The 25,195-nt window shown below is 35.1% G+C and overlaps 1 protein-coding gene across 3 annotated transcripts; it reads right to left on the bottom strand.

The window, feature by feature from the left end:
* On the bottom strand, positions 1-23,992 carry LOC148942330 (uncharacterized). Of its 3 annotated transcripts, none has more exons than XM_089103329.1 (6): positions 23,964-23,992; positions 21,190-21,294; positions 12,561-12,731; positions 9,992-10,188; positions 7,177-7,453; positions 1-1,761 (listed from the first exon to the last, which is right to left on the bottom strand). In XM_089103329.1, the coding sequence occupies exons 2-6, from the start codon at positions 21,230-21,232 to the stop codon at positions 173-175; spliced, it is 2,277 nt and encodes a 758-aa protein (XP_088959455.1). In that variant the 5' UTR covers positions 21,233-21,294; positions 23,964-23,992; the 3' UTR covers positions 1-172. The 3 variants fall into 3 exon arrangements, with proteins under 3 accessions (XP_088959455.1, XP_088959454.1, XP_088959456.1); XM_089103328.1 differs by lacking the exon at positions 23,964-23,992 and adding an exon at positions 23,904-23,922; XM_089103330.1 differs by lacking the exon at positions 12,561-12,731 and having other exon boundaries at positions 23,964-23,985.
* Positions 23,993-25,195: the final 1,203 nt, after the last annotated feature.

The raw sequence follows: 25,195 nt of genomic DNA, 5'->3' as shown, positions 1-25,195 counted from the left end.
TGTTCGTTCTTTGATGATGGAAATGATATCAAAATTGACATATTTTTTTCACATATATGACATCCTAAAGGTTTTTCTCCAGTGTGAGTTCTCTTATGATGAGATAGGTTTGAATTGTCGTTGAATGATTTCTCACATATATAACATTTGAGAGGTTTTTCACTAGTATAAGTTAGCCAAATGTATTTTCACACATATCTAATTCAAAGAGTTTTTCTCCAGCATGAATTCTTTGATGAGTAGATAATTGGGATTTTTTGCTAAATGTTTTATTACATGTGCAACATTCGAAAGGGTTTTCTCCAGTGTGAGTTCTCTTATGCTGATACATGTTGGATTTTAGGCTGAACATTTTCCCACATATATCACACTCGAAAGGTTTTTCTCCAATATAACTTCTTTGATGATCTGATAGTCTGAATTTAGTGCTGAATGTTTTTTCACATGCATCACATTTGAAAGGTTTTTCCCCAGTATGAGTTCTCTGATGCTGAGTAAGGCCTGATTTTTGGCTAAATTTTTTTTCACACTTATCACATTCAAAAGGTTTTTCCCCAGTATGAGTTCTCTGATGCTGAGTAAAGTAATATTTTTGGTAGAATGTTTTTCCACAAATATCACACTCAAACGATTTTTCTCCAGTATGAGTTTTTTGATGATTACATAGGTTGGATTTTTGGCTGAATTTTTTTTCACACATATCACATTCAAAAGGTTTTTCCCTAGTATGAGTTCTCTGATGCTGAGTAAGGCCTGATTTTTGGCTAAACTTTTTTTCACACATATCACATCCAAAAGGTTTTTCCCTAGCATGAGTTCTCTGATGCTGAGTAAGGCCTGATTTTTGGTAGAATGTTTTTCCACAAATATCACATTCAAAAGATTTTTCTCCAGTATGAGTTTTTTTATGCTGAAATAGGTTATATTTTTCGAGGAATGCTTTCTCACACATATTACATTCAAAAGGTTTTTTCCCAGAGTGAATTCTCCTGTGATGAAATAGATATGATCTATTGCTGAATGTTTTTTCACACATATCACATTCAAAAGGCTTTTCTCCAGAGTGAGTTCTCTGTATATGAAGAGATAGGTTAGATTTATGGCTGAACGTTTTATTACACATATCACATCCGAAAGGTTTTTCACCAGTATGAGTTCTCTTATGCTCAGTAAGTTTGCATTTTTGGCTGATCGTTTTTCCACATATATCACACATGAAAGTGTTTTTAGTTTGAGTTCCAGTATGAGTTTTTTTATGTTTAGACAGGGTGGATTCATGGCTGAATGTTTTACCACACATATCACACTCGAAAGGTTTTTCTTCAGTGTGAGTTCTCTTATGATGACATAGGTAGGATTTATGGCTGAATATTTTTTTACATATATCACATTTGATGGGTTTTTTACTACAATGTGTTCTCTTATGATGAGATAGGTAAGACTTACGGCTGAATCTTTTTTCACATATATCACATTTGATAGGCTTTTCTCCAGTATGCGTTCTCTTATGCTCAGTAAGTTTGGATTTTTGGCTGAATTTTTTTCTACATATATCACACTCGAAAGGCTTTTCTCCAGCATGAGAACCGTCATATTTTGCCACGCCATTTTCAGTAAATAGACAAATGTTACTTAGCACCTTATGTTGACTTTTCAACTTGATTCGTTTTCTTTGACATATTTTTGGGAGACCAGGCATGCTGGGTGTTTTACATCCTTCTTTGCTGACATTACTATGATAGGACATTATACCAGGAACAACTAAAATAAAAAATGAAAACGAGGAATTGAACTTTAATTCAATTTGAATTAAAGTTATCAAGTATTTTGTAGTAGGTTGCATAGGTTGCATCAAAACATGGCCAATTGTAGACAGAGAAAAGCCAAGACAGATATATAGAATCTCTTGACACGGGCAGTGAATGGGAATAAAAATGGTTTCTCTTATTGGACACATAATTGTCAGGTTAGTTTTGGATTAGTCTAAGGTATGCTGACCAAGAACTCAAAAATTGACATAAGACCGTTAGATTGCCTGTAATGAGAGGCAAACAAGGTACACCCGCCTATGGTCATAAGAAGGTTGACCAAGAATTTAGAATTGACAAAGGACCATAAATTTGCTTGAAATAACAGGAAAACAATCGTTTAAAGCCATCTTTATCTTTCAAATAGTACCTATTTTTTGCCTAAGCTTAGCCCCACATTCTGAACAAAATTTGAATTTTTCACAAATTTTTTTTATTTTTGGGTCACTTGCCCGAGACTCTGGGCAGGTGGACACCCCAAATATTGTCCCAAATTCCTCTCTCAATTTAGCACTTATTCACGGATGGCCAGCGTCTCCAATCCCTTTCCCATTAGTATCTATTCATTGCCTCAGCTCAGTTGAGCAATCTGAGCCTATTTCCGCTTTTTCAAGTTTAGGGTCACTTGCCTGAGACTCTAGGCAGGTGAGGAAGGCACCTCCAAAAAGTGCTCATTTTAAAAATTATTCTTGCACGTTGACCTCTCAAAACATCCAGAAATTCATCCGTTTCATATAGTTTTTATCCAGTTCAATCGAAATCTCTGCGTCTAGATCAAGTTTTGAAACTTCTAAGCATTTGCAGCCTTTATCTACTCTATTATTTCTTAAATTTCAAGAATGAATGAGGGAAAAAATAAAAAATAAACTAAAATGCGAATGGCCAATTTTCTTTTTTTTTCTTCTTCATGATCAATCCTTGTTTAAAATAACACATGAAAGGTTAACACAAAACTTTGTACAACAATATCTACAAGAGATGTGTGGCTACGGGCACCGAGGCCTCCCTACCCCCCATCGTTGATATTTTTATAATAACTTATTTGTATTATATTTTTATATTATTCTCCCATCTTGACATTATTTTTTAAATTACCCCCCTCCCCCCAAACCCCAAAAACTGCAGTTTTGGATATATTACTAAAATACAAATTATATTAACAGCTATTGCCTTAAATCTGAAAAAGTAAAAGAATAAATACATTCAATTAGATTCCGGTTTGAATTGTTTTCCCCAATATACTTTGATTTATTGTGAACAACTATTAACTAATCACACCTTCAGTAAAGCAGCAAGTGAAAAATATATACTAACTCACAATACATAAGCATCAATTCACAACATACAAGTATGTATATAAAGCATTTCATTTGCTTGTCAATATATAAGTATCTGTATAAAGCATTTTCGTTTGCTTGTCAATATATAAGTATCTATATAAAGCATTTCGTTTTCTTGTCAACATATAAGTATCTATATAAAGCATTTCGTTTTCTTGTCAACATATAAGTATCTATATAAAGCATTTCGTTTACTTGTCAACATATAAGTGTTCATATCAAGCATTTCGTTTGCTTGTCAACATATAAGGATCTATATAAAGCATTTAGTTTGCTTGTGTATCTGCCATGCAGTGCTAAGCGAACGGACCAATTGAAAAAAAAGAAAACATAAAAACTGAGAATAAGATGTCATAATAGGAAAAGGGTATTGCGTTGGCCGATAATCTGATCCAACTGTTGGCAGTGGCATAAGGCCCAAGCGACAGGAGGGGACGATGCAAAGCCCACAATGCTGTCTTCTTGCAAGCCAAAAAACCAGCAAAGCGGGGCTTTTTGGCCATTCATACATAACTATATAATAGAAATCTCGAAACAAAAATATAAAAAAAAGGCATTCTCTTTCAGCCAGGAGGGGGCTAGCAACCCCTCCTACCCCCCACCCCAATGGGCGCCCATGCATTTACTCAAAAAATACAAATGGATCTATTTATAGAGCCAGATAAAAAAAAATAAGGCTTCCAAGAATTTCATCGATTAGATTACTTAAATTGGGATCATTTAAGACATGTATATGCGTATCTAGCAATCTAAGGACAGAAAACCTCAGCAAGCCAGGTTTTTTGATGTGATTAAATAGAAAAAAAAAACAAGTTTTTTTTTAACTTAAAGTAAGGAGTGACATCAAAACTTAAAACGAACAAAAATTATTCTGTATGCGAAAGATTTTTATTGTTTTAAAAAATAAAGCTGTGAAAAAGAGTCAAACTTTAGCGTAAAAAGAGAGGCATTGAGGAGGGGACAGCCCCTTTCATATACGGATTAATTTCTGTTCCGTTTTAAGTTTTAATATCGCTCCTTACTTTCAGTTAAACAAACTTTTTTTTTAAATTTAATTTCTGAACGTTTTTGAATTAATGCAGGTTTTTATTTTGGCTCACCGTACATAAATGATTAAAACGAAATTTCCATATTAATTTTACGTTTTTTGGTTAAATGGCTTTCTCGAAAGTTGTTTAATTTTATTTAGGAACGTTTCTATTAGTAATAAATATACGTAACTTAAAAACTAACTTACGTAACAAACTTCTATATTTGTATATTTTTATTACGTATATCAGGGGGCTCGCCCCCCTAGTTAATACCTCGCTCTTACACTAAAGTTCAAATTTTTTTCCAGTTCTTTAAGAATGACCCCTTAATCACAAAGGCCGTTAATTAGAATAAATAGCTCTTATGAAAGTACTAAAAACTTTAGCATAAAGAGCGAGGTATTGAACAGGGGGCGAACCCAATCATATATGTAATAATTTCTGTTCGTTTTAAGTTTTGATGAAGCTCCTTACTTTCAGTTGAAAAACTCTTTTTTATTTAATATCTGATCTTTTTTTTTGTAAAAAATGCTAGGAAATTCGGTGACCCCTTCGTAGCAATGTCCCTTCCCGATAAAAACTTCCTCCATGGAAAGATCCTCCCACGTAACCCCCGACCGCTCCCCCACTACCAGAAAAATTCCCCCTGAAAACGTCTGTATACTTCCCAATTACCAATACAATATGTAAACATTGGGCAAAATTCATAACTTGCAGTCCTTCCCCCGGGCACTGTGGGGGATTAACCATCCTCAAAGACATAGTTACTATATTTTTCGACCATGCTGAACAAAATGGCTATCTCAAAATTTTGATCGAGTGACTTTCAAAAAAAATGAGCGTGGGTGCTGCCCTCCATTTTTTAGTCACTTAAAAAGGGCACTAGAACTTTTAATTTCCGTTCGACTGAACCGTTCCGCAATATTCTAGGACCACAGGGTCAATGCAATCACCCCTGGGAAAAAAATAACAAAAACAAATAAACACGCATCCGTGATCTTTCTTCTGGCAAAAATACAAAATTCCACATTTTTGTAGATAGGAGCTTGAAACCTCTACTGTAGGGTTCTCTCTGAATCTGATGGTGTGATTATTATTAAGGTTCTATGACTTTTAAGGGTGTTTCCCCCTTTTTTTGAAAATAAGGTAAATTTTCTCAGACTCGTAACTTTTGTTGGGTAAGACTAAACTTGATTAAATATTTGAAATCAGCATACAAATCTGATTCTTTTGATGTATATATTGGTATTAAAATTCCGATTTATAGATTTTCGGTTACTATTGAGCCGGGTCACTCCTTACTTACAGTTCGTTACATCGAACTGTTCGAATCCATACATGATGCTAAAATTAGAATGTTGGTAACCTATTAGTACTGCGATTGTCTTTTTAGTTGACGCGATCCAGCTTTAACGATAGCGGATATTATGGAATGGGAATAAGATGGGATACTATGGGATATTATAGAGGGGGGAATAAGAAATGGAAACAAGAGCAAATGTTTAATTTTTTAACAGAAGAACCTTCAATAATAGTTAATCATTCTTTAAACAAAAATATCCAATCATAATATAGATAATCTGAAATCTTTCAATAAAAGGAGAAGTTAGCTGCCGCTATAATATGTTTGGTTTGGCATTTCTGAAATCAAGGGTCATTAAAGATATGAGACCAGCAAAATGAAAAGTTTGATCAGAAATATTTACCATAAGCTTAAACAGTTGAATTACTTGCTTTTTTTTCGAAGTTTCCATTGGAAAAAGAATGTTATAGAATGTACCCAAAAAGTAGCATAGATTGATATTTTGATTATATAGATTATATAGATATTATATAGATTGATGATTTAGTGCCCAACAGGGACCATTCCACAACAAAACTAAGCATTGCAAAGCACTCAATTCTAAAATGATGCCAACAAAACGCTCCCTATTAAATTTTCCGCAATATGCTTATATACCCAAGAACCATTTCGTCTATATGTATTTGACATATGTAAGCTGAAGGTCACTAATGATCGTATTTGACACTCAAAAAGTTCTGAAATTCCAAAAAAGTGTTTGCTGAGCTGCTCTTAATAGGAGGATCAGTAGGATAGTGTATAAACAGTCAGATTTTGACCCTTCTGGCCTACTACTACTACTACTTATTACTCACCGCAGCACCAAGCTATCTGAGGCAAACACAGCTACACACGCTCCTCCTCAATCCCAATCTATTTAAAGCCTCCCGCTTTACAACCTCCCAGAAAGTTCCCATTTCCCTTAAATCTTTCTTTATGACATCTTCCCACCCCAGACGAGGACTACCTGCTTTCCATTTAGCCCTATATGGTTGGTCAAAATGACAATCTTCGGCAATCTGTCATCCTTCATCCGCAGAACATGCCCAAGCCATCTCAACTTTTTTTTCATTATAGCCCTAAAAGCAGGATTGAACCACACTTTTCGTATAGTCTACTGTTAGGAAAGTCGTGTACCCAGAACAATTCGTAGGCAATGTCTCTGGAAAACATCTAGTAAATCTTCACCCAGTTTTCGGACCGCCCATGGTTCAGAGCCATATTTGACCACTGTCGTTACTGTACATTTCAATATTCTAATCTTGGTTTGCAGACTTACCTTCCTATTCTAAAGACTTTTTTTTTTAACTGTGAAAAAACACCCTGAGCCTTGACTATTCTACTTTTAACATCTTCACTGCTCCCACCGTCTTTACTAATAATACTACCAAGGTAAGCGAAGTTACCAACATGGCCCTCCGTAACCGTGCTGATCCTCCTTTGGAGAATATCTTTGAAAACCTTTTTTGGCAATTACCGTACCTCAGAAGCTTGAAATGCCAGATACTACGTTTAGGAACAATAGCGACGAATTGATACAAAGGTCAGCCTCACGGTGATGTGCCATGTCTACGTCTCTCGGCAGTTTTACGAATAATAGAAAAATAAAATTGCAATAAAAATCGCCTTATTTTTTGAAAAACAAAAAAACTTACCTAGCGCACTCGTACTACTTCCCCCAGCAGAATTTAAGGAATGTTGCTTATTGGGTTGACCGTAAAGGCCTTGTTGTGGCGTAGAAGGTTGATGCATTGTCTGCTGTTGACCAGCAGTCATGAGTCGGACAGCACCAGCTCCAGTAGCATTTATAAAGACTGGCGTAGAACTTACCAGTCTTACAGGAGTGCCAGTACCCACACCTCTCATATTGCCCATAACGAGGGAGCAATTTTGGTCAACGTAGGTTCGAATTACTTGGCGACCCTTAGGTACCTAAAAGTAAGTAACTTATGTAGAAAGAGTTGAATAAAGCATTAGATAAGGCTGGAATTGCTTCACGTGCAATGATTGACCATTCTAAAATTCACCTTGCAACTAAAGTTTTTTAGTAGTAGTCTATTTCATAACACTAGTCTATCATGTTGTATGGGAATCATTTTTCCCTCCGTTAAGCTACCACGACTATAATGAAGTTGAATGAAATTATGCATCAAGATTCCAGCTTCATAGATTAGATATTTTTATAGTAAAAATTATCTGCAGATAATTTTTTTTTATGGACCTAAGCTTGAGGACCAAAGCCATACCCAGGGGGGTAGGGGTTTGAGCCCCCCCCCCCTCCCCCAGGAAATGTTGGCCTGACTCGTAAAAATGTTACAAAAATGGATATAAACAATTTTTTTACATTTTTTTTGTGTTTACCCACCCCCCGAAAAAAAATCCCGGATACGAACCTGGGGACTATACAAATTAGTGGCTACTGACCATTTTGTACCAATTGGTGACAATCAGACAAATGCATAACATTTTTTTATTATACTTCTTTTGAATTCTATATGAGACATTACTGTATATAATCTAGTAGCTTCAAACAGCAATAATAATTATTTTTTCGTATTAAATGTATTTAGGGCAGACAAATCATATGAGGTCATTTTTGTTTATGTGTTAGGGGCACAAGACGGATTGGGTTCTGCATAACATAGATATTTAATTGATCTAAGTCCGAAATGCATACATGAAAAAAGTCGTTGAATTGAGGAAAACGATTTTTCGGTGCATTTGAACACTTTCGATTCAAACCCAATTCAAAACCCGATTCAAACTTTCGATCCAATTTCCGTTAGAGCGGAGAGGATCCAGGGAAGCTTCCTTTCTTAGATTTTTTAATTCTAAAAAATATTCCTCATCTTGAATTTTCTGTCTATAGCAAACCCACCCACAATGATCGTTATCTCCTTCTGTGAAAAGAGGGGTAAGAGGAAACAGTTCTAAAAAATCGTCCACACAATCACGTAACATCTGAATTAAAGATACTTTACTTAGTAATGGTTATTTCATTAAACTTATTGAGAATATTATAGATAGAAGATTTAAAAAGGTAATACAAGAAAATAATGAGCCAATCCCCCTGTCTTTAGTTACTCCGGCAATTGGAAACCAAACCTTCACCACTCTACGGTATATCTGGAAACTCAGTGATAAACTTGGAAAACTTGGAGTCCCGTGTTCATGAGGGAAGTTTTACACTGACAGTTCATTTTGGAAGTTTTACACTGACAGTTTATTTTGGAAGTTTTAAACTGACAGTTCATGTGGGAAGTTTTAAACTGACAGTTCATTTTGGAAGTTTTACACTGACAGTTCATGTTGGAAGTTTTACATTGACAGTTCATTTTGGAAGTTTTACACTGACAGTTCATTTTGGAAGTTTTACACTGAGAGTTCATTTTGGAAGTTTTACACTGAGAGTTCATTTTGGAAGTTTTACACTGACAGTTCATTTTGGAAGTTTTACACTGACAGTTCATTATGGAAGTTTTACACTGAGAGTTCATTTTGGAAGTTTTACAATGACAGTTCATTTTGGAAGTTTTACATTGAAAGTTCATTTTGGAAGTTTTACATTGACAGTTCTTCTTGGAAGTTTTACATTGAAAGTCCAGGTCATTTAATTCTTTTGATGAGCTAACTTTGATATCTACAGCAAATGGCTTACCACAATCTTACTACAATAAAATAGACAAAATTGGTGCTTCCCATATTGCTGTAAATTAAAGCCCAGAAGAAGAACAAGGAAGTAAGAAATACGTCGCCTAAAATTACAAAAACAGGAAGGACCTAGTAGTAACAAAACTGTTAATTGAAAATTAATGAGAATACCCATAAGGGAAACACAATTCCGAGGCCAAAAGGAGAAATCCAGTTTAATTAAACTTCGATTGAGATATGTGTAAAAGTTTGCACGGGGGATTTGCACACTTCCTAGCAGGTTTTTACGCAGGTTAAGGGGGGTGACATCAATAAAAAACACCCCTCCAACATGTTTGGACTTACTGTCCCGTTACAGCGATTACAAATGAGAAAAGGGTAGAGATGAAGGCTAGGCAATACCTTTTCCGGGCTATATTATAGATCCTCGATTGATTCCTGAAAGTTTCATTCAGTTTCTTAACTTAAGCTAATTTCATTATAACTTCATTTGCTGACTAGTCATCTCTAATTTGATGCATTTAGCAATGCATATGCTTGGCTGTTTTTTTTTTTTAATTAATCACTTGTCTCCGTGTATACATAACGCAAGCATGGCTGTGAGTTGTTTCTAAAACAATATAGCAGCCAGCATATGAGACTTTTGCCAATGGACAGTGGATAATATTGCTTTTCGTTGTGTGAATGATTTAGTATACAACACCATCTACGAGAGAATTACATAAGAAATTCCTTGCGACATGTGCTTTCAATTTTAATATTTATAAAAAAGCGAAAATATAGAGAAAGTATTTTCCCTTAAGAAAAATCCATACAGACCTGTGGTAAGCCAGTTGGGCCACCGGCAGCGGCCATTTCCTGCAAAGAGGATTGGGAACTTGGTCTTCTTTGTTGAGCATTTCCCTGTTGAGCTTGGACCATGGCCCCAGGGGGTAGTTCCGTGCCAGGACCACCTTGTATCATTCCTGCAAGATAAACTCCCCAAGGTATGCCATAGTACTGGGGCATCATAGAACCTTCAAAAGAACAAGACAACATACACATTGACTTATAAAATAGTTAAAAAAAAATACTTCAGGTCAGCGCATAAATGGGAGTATTGCTTCAGAGTAAAAATACTTCACTAAATGCAAAGCGTTGAATGGTAAAGTCTAGATTCCCAATGAAATAGGAGAGGGGGGGGGTCTATTACAGACGAGCTGGTTCTAATACACATCGAAGGATAGCCCAAGATAAATGCTCAGACGGTAATTGTGTATTATGCACCACTTGCTCATGTTTACGCCGTGCAAAACTCGATAACAAACCGGTTTCTTCGTTACTTTAGAAACATAATTTGTTTTTTGTATTTGCACATTGGGGGGGGGGGGGGTCAGGTGAAGTATAGCGGTTCTGCATGCAAAATGTGTTAGGTACAATTCTGCATATAATGAAGTAAGAAATGTTTTCAAAATTTAAACTGTCCAAGTTTGTAACCCCCCCCCCGTTAATGTGCAAATACATAGCCCTAATAACATATCCCCGTCTATTCTGTCACATGTCTTTGTCTTGTCTCACGCTAAGCTGACAGAAACCAACGGAGAAACCGGTTTGTTCTCGAGTTTTACTCAGAGTAAACTTGCGTGAGTGGCGTATAATACAAAAGTACCCCACAGACAAACCATTTCAAGTCCATCTTATACAATTCTTACTTACTTGACAAACTTTGGTGTTTTAACTGACAGCTGCTACTTTTTTGTTGGATTTTTGCTTCTGATTGAAAACAGCTCATGTATAAAGGATACAACGAAAACCACAGAGAAGAATAGAACAAAATATAAAACAGATAAGCTGTCCCCTCCTCAACGCCTTGCTCTTTACGTTAAAATTTGACTCTTTCTCACAATCCTGTTTTTTAAAACAATAAAAAACTTTAGCGTGAAGAGCAAGGTGTTGTGGAGGGGACAGCCCCTTTCATATACGGAATAATTTCTGTTCGTTTTAAGTTTTAATGTTGCTCCTTACTTTCAGTTAAAAAAAACTTGATTTTTTTTATCTAATTAAGATTAATGACTAGGGCTGATAAACCCCCTTGTCATCTCAAAACCAGTACATAATTTGCACTTTACTGAAAACAAAATACGTTTTAAATGTTTTCACTTTTTTTACTTCAAAAAAAAGGAAAAGGGTGTCTTTTCCACAGACACCCTTTTTATTTGTTTAAATTGTAAGAACAGAAGTAGTAATAGTAGTAACCCTAAAAGATTCAACTTAATACCCCCAGTCGTTTTCGCTATATTGGTGAAGTCTCTTATTGGCCACCATAAACACAATGCTTTTTGATTTAGCTTTAACGCAACATTTTATTTTAAACTTAATATCTTTTCTAAAAGGTTCTCTTTTCCAAAGGCAAATGATTACTTCCAAAGACGCTCTTTTTATTTATTTAATTTGTAAGAGCAGAAGTAGTAATATCAGTAATAGCCCTAAAAGTTTGAACTTAGGCTAATACCCCCAGTTGTTTTCAATATATTGCTGAGGTGTTTTATTGACAACCATAAACACAATGTCGTTTGATTTAGTTTTAAAGCAACATTTAATTTTGAAGCATAATGGTCCAATTGCCTAATTGTGGCGGGTTGAAATGCCCAAATCCCTAAAGAGGTATTTGCTGGACTGTTCTACAATGCTGAACAAAATGGCTGTTTCAAGATTTTGCTGAATATGATTGGAAAATGAATGGGCCAGAGAGAAGGGCTACCTGCCCTCCAATTTCTTCTTACTATTAGAAAGGGCAACAGAACGTATAATTTTGGATCGAATTAGCTCCTTTAAAAGTTTCATGATAATTCTAGCTATTATACACAAGGCCGTACCCAGGATTTTTTTCGGAGGGGGTTTTACTAAAAAAAAAAACAAATTTCGGGGGGGGGGCTAACACACAAAACCTAAAAAAACACATACAAAAATTTTTTTATATCCATTTTTGCTATGTTTATACGAGTCAGAAAAACAATTCGGGGGGGGGGGGGGGGGGTTCAAACCGGACCCCCCCCCCCCTGGATACGACACTGATTATATACTTGCACCAGCAACACAAAAAAAAATCTTTAAATTTTTAAATTTAGAAAAGAGCTCTCATGAGTCCCCAAAGCAAAAAAGAGTTCCAAATAGAATAAAGGTGTGTCATTTTGTTCAGGGAATTTAATCAAGATACAGTATTTTGCGTTCCAGTAATATAAACCATTCCAGAATTTTACTAGCTAAATATTTCTTTTCAAATAAAGCCAGGGCACTCAGATACGGCAATCAGACCTCTTCCACGCCTCGCAACAATTTTAAAGGAAGTGTAAAATACACTTTTTTCTTCGCGAACATACAGAAGAAGCTCAAGATATCTGAAGCATACCTTCTTCTCCGCTACCTTTCGACACCGGTTTAAGACGGTCAGAACTAGGTATATCATCTGCAGAAGTGCCAGGAGAAATAGAAAAAAGATTGGCGTCATGATCCATTGGTAATATAGGATGTACACTTCCAAAAACATCTTCATCATCTATTGAGGATGTATCCTCTGATTCTATAGTAATTAGAGTACAAATTAAATAAAACACTCACAACAAAATAAGTCTTACATGGTATTTCACGGAAGAACACAGGTTTGAAAAAAGATATAAATTAAAAATACAACAATTTTGCGAGGATTATTGCCAACTATCACAAGCTAATAGCTGCTGTCTAGTAAAGCGCAAACCATGATCCATAGTAAACGACAGTTTAGGACTTGCTTTGAAAAAGAAACTGCTTAGTGAGAAAGCTTTTGGCTTTGTTTGATGCCTACGTGGCTGAAATTCCTTAAGTTGAGGTTTGCAATCTCCTATCTTGAATACTCCCCCTTTCCGCCCCACTTAGATAGTGAAAAGTAAAATGCGTGTTTGAAAAATAAACCGTCAGATTAAAATAGTATAAGATATATATTACTTCCGAAACAACAAAAATTGCGACATGCCTGCCGCTGCAACTTACACCAAAATGAAAAGATATTTATACGATTGCAAGCATTAGTTTTATTTCTATTCATTCACTGAGCCATTTGTGCAAATTATACATATAGCCCCAATTATAATTACACTAGCCTCAATTATTAATTCTATGACTATCTATCATAGTTCTGCCCTAGGAGACCTATGGATGGATGATAGATAGACTTATCTATCAACAAATGAAATGACATCATTTTTATACAATCCTAAAAAGGGCTTATCGAGATTTGCCTCCCAATTACTCTGACTATGTGTCTTGGCTTTTTCTACAATTAGCCATGTCTGGATACCTACTGCAAAATACTTGATTTTAATTCAATGTTATTCTATCAATTTTAATTCAATGTTATAATTGTAATTTTTATTACAATGTTATTTTGATCTGTTAATTATAATGGCCCATAATAGTGGAACAGTTAATTGGGACCAAATTTATCAGCATCCTGCGTTTTAACGATTGAAACAAATTTTTGAAATTTCTGAAGATCTTACATATTTTACGACACCTTGCAATTCTCACAGCACAAGGGCGCAAAGAGGTAGACAGAAAAAGGTTTGGATATGATTGCCAATATATATATATATATATATATATATATATATATATATATATATATATATATATATATATATATATATATATATATATATATATATATATATATATATATATATATATATATATATATATATATATATATATATATATATATATATATATATATATATATATATATATATATATGGATATATATTGCGAGGAAAAGGTGAGGGAGTCCCTACACTTCCCTTGTTCCTGGGTGATTTCAGTATTCTCTGATGACTATTTGCTCCACCCCCGGCCTCTCTGATTGGACTACGCTCTGTGATTTTGCATCTGAATCTGACCGCCCACTGATTTAGTTTATTGCGTCAGAGGCTATTTCATTCCGAAAAAGAAATGAGCAGGGTGAAGCCAGATTTGGTTTATAGCCCGGTTTTGAACTTCGTCTTCCGAGCAATCAAAGCGGATAACAAATATGATGAAATAGTGGTGAAGGCAATACAGTATTTCAAAGTTGATATGCTGACTAAGGCAAAGGATGAATTATGGCAGTTAGCCGCTATATCTACTTGTTCTATAGATCGTGTTAAACCCCAGGACATGGTTGCTGATCTGATAAGAGCCATTTTGACTTGTGAAGAGAAGAGAGTAAACCTCCCCAGGTTTTTAATCTATGAGCCTGATGAGGCCATACTCTCAGGGGAGGTTACAGCTACACTCACTCGCCAGGTCAATGAGCTTCATTTTACTGTGGAGGATCTTATTGACCACCTAAGCTCCTTGAGATCGGCACAAAATAATGCTAGTGCGACTGCGGGTGCAAATGCAACAAACCCTCCGGATACAGCAAAACCTTCTTACTCTGTGATTCTCAAACAGCCTCCGAAAGGACTCAAAAAGCCCAGCAGTCGCAAGGAGTATCTTGAGGGCCTTGATGGTGATTGCTGCACCCATATAGTGAACCTGAGGACTCTTAGCAAAGAGTGGCGAGTGATATTTGATGACAAAGATGCAGCAAAGTCTCTTGCTGAAGCACTAAACAGTGCTATAGACACTGATGCTCAGCTGAAGACCCCCGCTCATTGTGGTATTGTGAGACATATTCCCGATAAGATCTCGCCGAACAATCTATGTTCAATGATTAGGAATTTCATGAAAGCGGAGAGAATTCGACAAACTCGCTCATACAAGCATGTCTTTGAAAGTAAGGACGATTTACAAGTAGCAATGAACAACCCTATCACTCTGGGCTGAACGTTTCTGACTGGACACGTATCGGTATTTGCCAATGAGGTGTTTTCAGTGCCAAGAGTGTGGCCACACTGCTAAGGACTGTAAAAACGCTATTTGCTGTTTCCATTGCAGTGGCAATCATGTAAATCATAAAGATAACCCATGCAATTCTGCACTGAAGTGTGCTCTCTGTAAGCAGACAGACCATTCGTGCTACAGTGTTTAGTGCCATGTAGCCAGAAAGCTCATGATGAAGCCATGACCAACTCTGAGCTAAAAGTGTGTTCATGGAATCTGAATGGCGGTGTTGTCAATAAACTCCCACTAACTGAAAGCTTGATGTCTTGTAAGGACGTTTTGTGTCTACGAGAACATTTCCTTTCAGCCGACTCGCTTTCCCTTTTATAAGTGAATGACAAAACTCGCCTTTACGGGGTGCCAGCTAAGAATTCGGGCAGAGGAAGACCTTCCAGCAGACTGGCAATACTAATATCAGTTTTACCTTTCGGCATCAGTATTTGTCGAGAAAGAGTGTTTTCTTGGTATAAAATATGCAAACTTCATAGTATATTGCTGCTACTTACCAACTGCTTACAAGAAAATGGCTTCCGAAAAAAATTCTCCCGTACAACAATAAAGCTTGCTAAATCTTTGCAGCAGTGTGCCTACGCATCTCATCGAGTAATCCTCGCCGGGGACGTGAGCTGTGACATCTCAGTGCCAGATCACTCAAGATGTCAAATACTTCTGTCTGCTCTGTCCAATCTGTATGTTGTCCCAAATGACCGTTTGTATACGTATATCCATAACTTCAGAGTGACAAGTTCGCTTGATTTCATGCTCTGCTCGAGCGGCATGACTGCAATTGGCTCAAGCCATGCTGACTTTAGAATATCAGTATCGGATCATTTACTTATCTCCAACTCTTTTGTTTTTGATAGTGTACGCTTTAAAAAAGATGAAAAGAAACGGAAGTGGGAATTCAAATATGACTGGAACAAAATAAATGCTGTTGTATATAAAGCAGAGCTTGATGCCACATTTGACAAAATTAAGATTCCTTTCCAACTGCTGCAACAATCCTCAGACCTCACCGAGTAAGAGAAAAAAGTTCTAATCAACATTTACTGTAGTGAACTCACACATGCAAATCATTGAGCTGAGCGCTGCGCCGTTCTTGTACAGGGTTGCCACCCTGGCCTGGAAGAATTTACTAGATCTGAGAGGAAAAATTTACTAAATCGCATCTATTTTTACTAAATACTCAAAAAAAAGTTTGCGCGTGCGGCTACCACCGCACGCGCACCACCATGTATTGATTTTTACTATAGGGGGATAATCAATAGAATTTCCATAATCTTTTTTTCTTTTTTCTTCGTTTTTCTCACTTTTAATTCGTTTTCATAGTATGATTGAAAATTCCAGAAACCTATAAGTTCAAAAATAATTTTTTTTTATTATTTGGATGTACTACTGGATAGGCTTCATATTCCGGATGCGATGTATCCAAGACGTCAAACAATAGTGTGGAATCTTAGATTCTGGAAATCCTGCTGGTGAAGCCTGGCTTTAAATTTATCAATGGTCTTCAGTTCATAAAATTCAGATATATGGAAAAATTAAAAAACAATCAACGAAGAAAAACAGCTACAACTCATATTCACAGAGCAATTCAGGTGATGGAGTGCTTAGAATCTGAGGTGTTTGAAAGTGACGGCTTATGAAATTTGTCCCCTGTTTCCGTTTTTAGGTTTGGAATCTAAACCCTTCAATTTTGCATTTTTAAGAGGAAATTTGCCACTTTTAAAACAATAATTGGACTGGTCTTTAAAATAAGGGATAAGCTGCTCACAAAGATTACTGGCAAATTTTAAAGTAGTTAAGTTAATATTTTTTGAACTGATTTTTTCTGGATTCTCTCTCGTTTGTATTCAAGGGAATCAAAAACCAACACAATCTATGTCACTTCAAAACGAATACGACGTAATCGGCTACCGGTTTGGTTGTAAAAATATTTAAATTTAAAAGTGCACCTCAAATTGGACTAGGACTGCCAAGAAAAAGAAAACTTATATAACATAAGATAATTAGTTTTAAAAAAACATTGTGTCAACAGTCTTCAGGTCAAGCAAATCATACAAATTGAAAAGTAAGAAGCAAAATCTGTAGTCACAATTTAAAAAAGTCGCACTTAAAAGGCTTTAATTGTTCTCGGCCTCATCCGAATTCAAAGTATCCACTATTATTGAATTCTGATTGAAGGGATCTACTTGTTTCCATTTCTTGACAGCCCGAGTCAAATCCCTTCGTTTTCATCAGGGACGAAACACTCGAGACATTTGACTTATTCCGATTTTTAGTTTTGATGACCGACAAAATCAAGAACTGTCTCTCTGCTCCAGCATTTGAATGGGGCAAGCTGCAGAGAGTCAGAAAGAACTTTGGCAATTATGGAAAAAGTTTGTTTCCAGCAGCGTCCTTTATAAGGGACAAGGCTAACTATATAACGTAGCAGCTGTTATGAGAGTCTGGGAAAATTTTCTGAAAACAAATTCAGCCGGCATACCAGTCCTAATTTTAAATTGTTTTCCTTTCAAAGCGAGTATCAAGAAGAAGCCGAGAGAAAAGTAGTTATTTTTAAACGATTGGGGTGACGCGAAATCGCAAAAATGAGAGCAATAGTAGCCATAATATCTAACGTAATCGAAATCAGATTTTGTAATAAATGGACCCTAATTTTTTTTCAGAATTCATGCAAAATAACAAAAGTTTTGTTTACTTCAAATCATGACTTTTTACTAGATTTCGGGAAATTTACTAGATTTTTTTTTACTAGATCTAGTAAAATCCTACTGACGATGGCAACCCTGTTCCTGTACGTAAAGACGTTCGGGTTCAGAAATACCTGGGTGGTCGATAAATCTGACTTTAAAGCAAAGTTGCAAATCTTCAAAGTTTTGGCCCCAAATACGAAATGATCACAACCAGCCAAAATATGTTGCCGTTAATGACATACGGTTATATACCACACGTTGTTTTTCTAAGTGTCTTGCCAATCACAAAGCTGAGATTATTGACTGCAGGAGAGAGCGTCTTGCAACTAGCCCAAATGAAATTTGGAGATTATTGGGAGGAAAAAGTCAAAAGGTGTTGCTTCAGAGCTTCCAAGTGAGAGTGACTGGATAAACTATTTCACCAGCGAATTTTCGCCACCTGACCCAGTCTTAGAAACTCGCTATGAATCAACACTAGTGGATAGTCTAGTTGATACTGAATCCGATATTGGTTTTGTAGTTACGGCCTCTGCTATTTATAGTGCTATCATTCACTTTCGAAAAAGTTCTCGTGTGGTTATGATCAATTATGTGGCTTTCATTTATTACATGCAAGTGATTAGTTGCTGCGGCATCTCCGTTTGTTTTACCAAATCATTTTTAATTCTGGTATTATCCCCGATTCTTTTTGTGTTGGTACATTGACTCCTATTCCGAACAAAGATAAAGACACCCGGCAATATTGTTCCTATTGACCTACAACAGTTTCTTCTGTTCTGTGAAAATTGTTCCTTACTTTAAGTAGAAAAACTTGTTTTTTTATTTAGTGAATGAAAAAGCGATAAGGTTTGAGTTTATTTTTTACTTCTGACCAAGGCAGATTGTGTAGAAAGGGTTTTCGTTAAAACTTCAAAAATCACTCGATAGGAAATTGAAAGTTCTAGTGCCCTTTCTAAGAATCATAGGCGTTTTGAGGGCGAACAGCCACCCCCTCCACCCACGTCTTCTTTTCCCTAGATACATCCAACAGAAACATTGAGATAGTCATTTTGATGAAAATGGTCCAATGAACATATAACAATGCCCTCAGCGTTGACACAACCCCCTAAAAGCCCTTGAACTAGGGTTGTAAGCTATGCCCCAGGGACATTCAAGGTTTCATGGAATGGATAGTCGTATAAACTTCTGATTGGGCTCAAAAGATCGACGTTTAGTGCCATTTATAAGAGTAAAAAGGGATTTCAGGACAACCCCCCCCCCCCCACCACGTCTATCATTCCCGAAAATCAGCAGCCAATGAAAATTTGTAGACATCTATTTTGTTCAGCATTGTTGAAAGGTCCAGAAATTATGCCATTGGGGATGTCCCCCCCTAGCCCTTTGGGTAGGGACTGTAGCGCTAGGCAATTCTTTCATTGTTTATAAATAGTATGCGTTGGGACAGAGCGCCTAGTGCCCTTTTTAAGTCAGAAATGGTTGAAGGGCAATTACCCCCCCCCCATGTCCTCCTTACCCTAAATGCATCCGACAGAAATTTTGAAATAGCAATTCTGTTAAAAAAAAGTCCGAAGAACATATAACAACGCCTCCAGGGCTGAAAAAACCCTCAGAGTCCTAGGACAATGGTTGTAAATTATGACCCGGGGGCATATAAAGTTTTTACGCAATGGATGGTCTATAAACTGCAGATGAGGCTCATTTGATTTGAAATTGAAAGCTATATTTCCTTTTTAAGATCCAACAGTCATATGAGGACAACTAGCCCCCCCCCCCTCCCCCGACACCCTCTTGTGAGACAGTTAAGCCATTTTGTTCGAAATATATATATATATATATATATATATATATATGTGTGTGTGTTTGATGTTGTGTGTGTTTGTGCACACATTATATAGCATATATATATATATATATATATATATATATATATATATATATATATATATATATATATATATATATATATATATATATATATATATATATATATATATATATATATATATATATATATATATATATATATATATATATATATATATAAAGCAAGGAAAGCTAATAGAGAATACAAATTTAACAAAAAAAAAAAAAAAATGTTTTAGGAACATCAATCTGATGCTCAACTTCAGTGATTTCAGGAGCTGAACAAGACACAGAATTGCTGACAAAATATAATAAAAACAATCAGGTACAGGCTCATTTCAACACCAATGCACAAAAAAACTGTCTTGTAATATCTCAACTGCCAACTGCACATATTGAAAATATTAAATATATGTATATATATATATATATATATATATATATATATATATATATATATATATATATATATATATATATATATATATATATATATATATATATATATATATATATATATATATGTGTGTGTGTGTGTTTGATGGTGTGTGTGTTTGTACACACATTATATAGTAAATATATATATATATATATATATATATATATATATATATATATATATATATATAAAGCAAGGAAAGCTAATAGAGAATACAAATTTAACGAAAAATAAATAAATAAATGTTTTATGAACATCAATCTGATGCTCAACTTCAGTGCTTTCAGGAGCTGAACAAGACACAGAATTGCTGACAAAATATAATAAAAACAATCAGGTACAGGCTCATTTCAACACCAATGCACAAGAAAACTGTCTCATAATATCTCAACTGCCAACTGCACATATTGAAAATATCAAAATGGCCAAAATAATCTGCTGTATGTTCATATTTAAAATGACAAACAACTCGAAAGTATTTTAAAGCCAAACGATTATGGTTTAGGTTCCCTCTGGTCCCATGGTATTTATCCTTTTATTTAGGTAAGGGCACTGCTAGAGGCATCTCTCTAAAACCCCCTTTCTTAGACATGTCCTTACATTGTAAACTAGCTGAAAACCTCAAATTTGGACATTTTTGGTCACCTGAAGGCAGAGTGGGTAGGAGGGTAAATCATTGTCATGTCTATTTTAAAGGCCAGAGTCATGTGGTCTAATCAAAATGAAGAAACAAAGGCATTAGAAAAATTCATTATTCACCTCCTGATTATAAGTTTTTTTGCTTTATGTTCCAAGTCAATCCAATTTTTGTTAATGTGATTGTCAATTCTTGTCCAGCCTTCATCTAAAATTGCTGTAACTTTCTAGAGAGAAGACAATATTACCGAAACCAATAATTAGAGGTTAAATATTAATCAAATCACACAAAGGCAATAAAAGCCCATGATAACTAAGATACTAGTTTAAAAAGATCCTTCTGTAGACATTTTTTAATTAATAATAGATAAGTATTAAAGTTGTTTTATCCAATTTTCAAACAAAAGTAGACAAAATAAGAAATAAATATCAATAACTATCCAAGGTTTTGAGCAGGAGCAGCAAATAAGCATCAAGTTGGCTAAAAAATTTATAATAACACTTACCTTGCTTAACAGCAGTGATATCCAAGAGGTCAGGTGTTTCCATGTTTCACCAATTGAGTCAAACACACAGTAAGTGTCTCTTAACTACTCCAGACAATTGACAATCTATAGAATACAAATGACTAATAAATTCTGACATCATATCTCCAAAAAAGAAGAAAGAGCACAAATCCAACAAAATAGCTGGGAGGTACAAGTAAAACAAAAACCTTGCTTAGAGGAAAGTAGGATGATTAAAAACATGGATCAAAAGATTCCTAATTCAAGACCAATTTATTGACTTTTCTATATTTGAATTCACCATGTTGAATTTATAAAGTTTAGGTCCATTAGAAGCATGCCAGCCTGTGCTCCATAAGCTTGAAGACTTATGACTGGCATACCTTAGGGTATATTTTTGGCAGTTCATATTATTGAATTATGAATAAAGTAAACACACCACTCATTGACTTTTTCTATGCTCATTACAAATATAATAATCCTTTTTGTTAGAAATGACTTTTACCCCCACCCTATATATACCAATTCAGGGTATATATTTGCACTTGAGGGGGTGGGAGTAAATGATGATTATATTTGTAATGAGCATAAAAAAGGCATCAAGTGGAATGTTTATTTTATTTATAAGCCAATAATATGAACTGCCAAAAATTTACGGGTAAATTTGTAGGTGGCACTATAATTTAGCTAGGATGAAAGTGAATATATCATTTGATGCCTTTTCTTATGCTCTTTAATAATTCAATAATTACTTCTGTTTCACATTGTATCTAGAGCCCTTAAAGGGGCCCCAAAGGTATTTTATATGAACTATGAAAGTTCATAAAAAAAAGCACCAAATGATGTTTTCACTTTTATCCTAGCTACATTATATGGTCCACTGAAAAATTATGATGAAATTTACCCCCCCCCCCCCGCCACTCTAATGTGTAAATATATACCCTGAATTTTCAAATGCAAAGTTTCAAATTGCAAAATTCAGCACTAATTTTGTGGACTGCATTTGAAAAACTTAAAATATTAGGAAATGGTTTATATTTGTGTTGCCCAATAAATGAGGTGTGAATTGTTATAAATGAATATTTTAGAATATATCATTCTTGAACAACTTATTTATAAATTAGTGATATGTTTTTAACAACTTTTCAATAACTTAAATACTGCTGATGGTAAATATTTACCAGATCATATTATTGAGTTATGACTAAAGTGAATATACCACTCAACGCCTTTTTTTATGCTCTTTACAAACATAATAATCATTTTTGTTTTTGGGAAAAGAATTTTAGCCCCCACCACTATATATACCAATTCAGTATATATATTTGCACATTAGGGGGGTTGGGGGGGTTTTTGGAGTTTAAAATTAACTCTCAGTTACATCATAAATAAAATGACCCCCACCCCCCTCATTTGCAAATATAGACCCTGAGTTGGTATATATATGGGTTGGGTCTAATATTCAATTAAAACAAATATGATTATTATATGTGAAAAGGGCATAAAAAAAAGGCATAATGTGGTATATTCACTTTAGTTTTAACTAAATAAAATGATTTGGTAAATATTTACCTTGTTTATAACTTGTTTGTGGGTCAATATCTACCAAATCATATTATTGAGTTAGAAATAAAGTGAATGCACCAATTGATGCCTTTTTTTATGCTGATTACAAATATAATAAGCATTTCTATCGTAAATGAATTTCAGCCCCCCCCCCCTTATATAGGCTATACCTAACCTAACCTAACCAACCCCTGAATTGGCCTATTTAGGGGGGAGGCAGAAATTCATTTCTGATAGAAATGCTTATTATATTCATAATCAGCATTAAAAAAGGCATTGAATGGTGTAGGCCTATTCACTTTAGTCCTAACTCAATAATATGATTTGGTAGATATTGACCTGTTTGTGTTGTTACAAAAATGAAATTCCTTTGGGGCCCCTTTCAGGGCTCAAGATGCAATTTGAAACAGAAGGGACATCTGCCACATGGCTAATATGGGAGTAAAGTTCATTTGTGATGCAAATGGATTTTATCTTTAAATTGAAGATGCAATTCTAGGTATATATTTGCAAATTAGGGGGTTGGGGGTAGGCTATATATTCTGTAAATATATATGTTCTAAGAAATTCATGAATTTCTTAGAAAAACTGAAAAAAAACAAGGAAAGAAGTGAAGATAGAGGCTCTGTCCCTGCAAAATGTGTTAACTAGGATTATTCTGTATATTACGAAGTAAGAATTGTTTTCTTAATATGTTTCCTTATGTTCAGCTGGACTCCTAGGCTTAAAATACTGGTAGGTCAGTTGGCTAATTCTAAGATTTGTATATATATATACTGTCAAATTAGCCATCTGGTCAAATTACCCAACAGAAGGGATTCCTGAATAATGAAAGAGCATAAAAAAAGGCATCAAATGATGTTTTCACTTTAATTCTAGCTAAATGATATTGCCACCTGCAAATATACCAATTTACCAAGCCTACCTTTGTAGGTTCTAGGCTATTAGGAAAGAGAGGCACCCTCTTCCCCAAGGGAAAAAGATAACCTATAAAAACATTAGCATTGTGGGAAGTAAGCTGAAGTTTATTTTCCTGACTTTACCATTGGATTTATGTAGAACAAAATTATCTTCATCATCGTGTTGATGAGAAGTGAAAGATTTGGGCGTATATAAAAATCTATTTTAAAATAGTCTATTTAAAGTACCAAGGACACCAAAATGAAAACATATTTAGCACTCTATATCTATTCTAGGCATATTCATACCTGAAAACCCGCGTTTCTTCCGAATTTTCTTTTATTTGTTATAGGCTAGGCATCAGGGGTTGCCAAACTTTTAGGGACAAAAGCGTCCAAATCAGCCAAAAATGGACACTTTTAGTGTCGATCTAGAAAATTATCCAGTATACAGGGTTGCCACTATGAATTTTCAAAACCTGTGTAAAAAGTGCCAAAAACCTGTGAAATTCATCCTTTTTTGTTCTGCCACGTCGCGGTCTGTTACCTGCTTGTGTTCTGCAGGTACTTCCAGATTTAACATTAACACTACCTATAAATTAAGTTTAGTGCTAGTTCAACTTGAAGAGATGGCATAAAAAAATCGTCATGATATTGTCAGCAGAGCGAAATTTAGTATCGATTATCGATACCGCTCCCTACATAGTCGAAAAGTAAGGAACCAACCCTAGATATTTATTTTCAATTTTGAATTTTCATAAGTTATGCGAAAAAGATGCGAGTTGTTGATATTAGGTAGTGTACCGTGAGTAAAATGCGATGTATTTAAAATACCAAAATAAAGTTCCTTCTTTCTAAAGATAATTCCGACTTCCTATAATTAAGTTAAATCTAATTTAAAAAATGAAAAGTCCTTAATTAGCAAAGAAAAAAAACCCGCAGTTCAGCCTCAGACAAAGAACGGCACCATACAAGCTTTGGATTTTGCTAAGAAAATAGGCAATAAAAAAGGTGATATACACAATATTTCTAAGGAAGTTTAAATGATAAGAACCGTGTGAAAGTTTGGACCAACAAAAATATTTAAGACAATTTATTGGACGAAGGGCTCGCATCCTTGGGCCACTTGAGGCAATTGTAAGCCAGTTCTTACAGCGCAGGAAAAAAAACTACGTTTTATAGTGGGCTAAAAGTGATTTTTGGAAATATTCATAAATCGGATTCAGGACCATTCAGATAAAATTTTTTCGCCCTTCGAGCGTGGCAAATCTCTCATTGTTGTATCTCAGTCACCGTTATTGTTATTTGGAGTGACCCACTGCTGTTCACTTAAAAATATAAGTCTCAATAAATCTATTGCTTTGTTTTTACCTGTGGTAATTTCATTTTATATGTCTTTATTCAGCCTATAGCAGGTAATTAGCTCGCATATCTCCAAGGACTTTCCCAGGGAATCTGATCGCTAGATAGCTCAAGGAGAAGAGTTCACATTCATATATAAAAACATTTTGTTGTCTCTCATTGATTGAGGGCGGCGTGGT

Source organism: Artemia sp. Qi Xiang Cuo, chromosome 17 (assembly GCF_049724085.1).
Source record: "Artemia sp. Qi Xiang Cuo chromosome 17, ASM4972408v1, whole genome shotgun sequence".
Classification (NCBI taxonomy): Eukaryota; Metazoa; Arthropoda; class Branchiopoda; order Anostraca; family Artemiidae; genus Artemia; species Artemia sp. Qi Xiang Cuo.
This window is presented reverse-complemented; position numbering and strand designations above follow the sequence as displayed.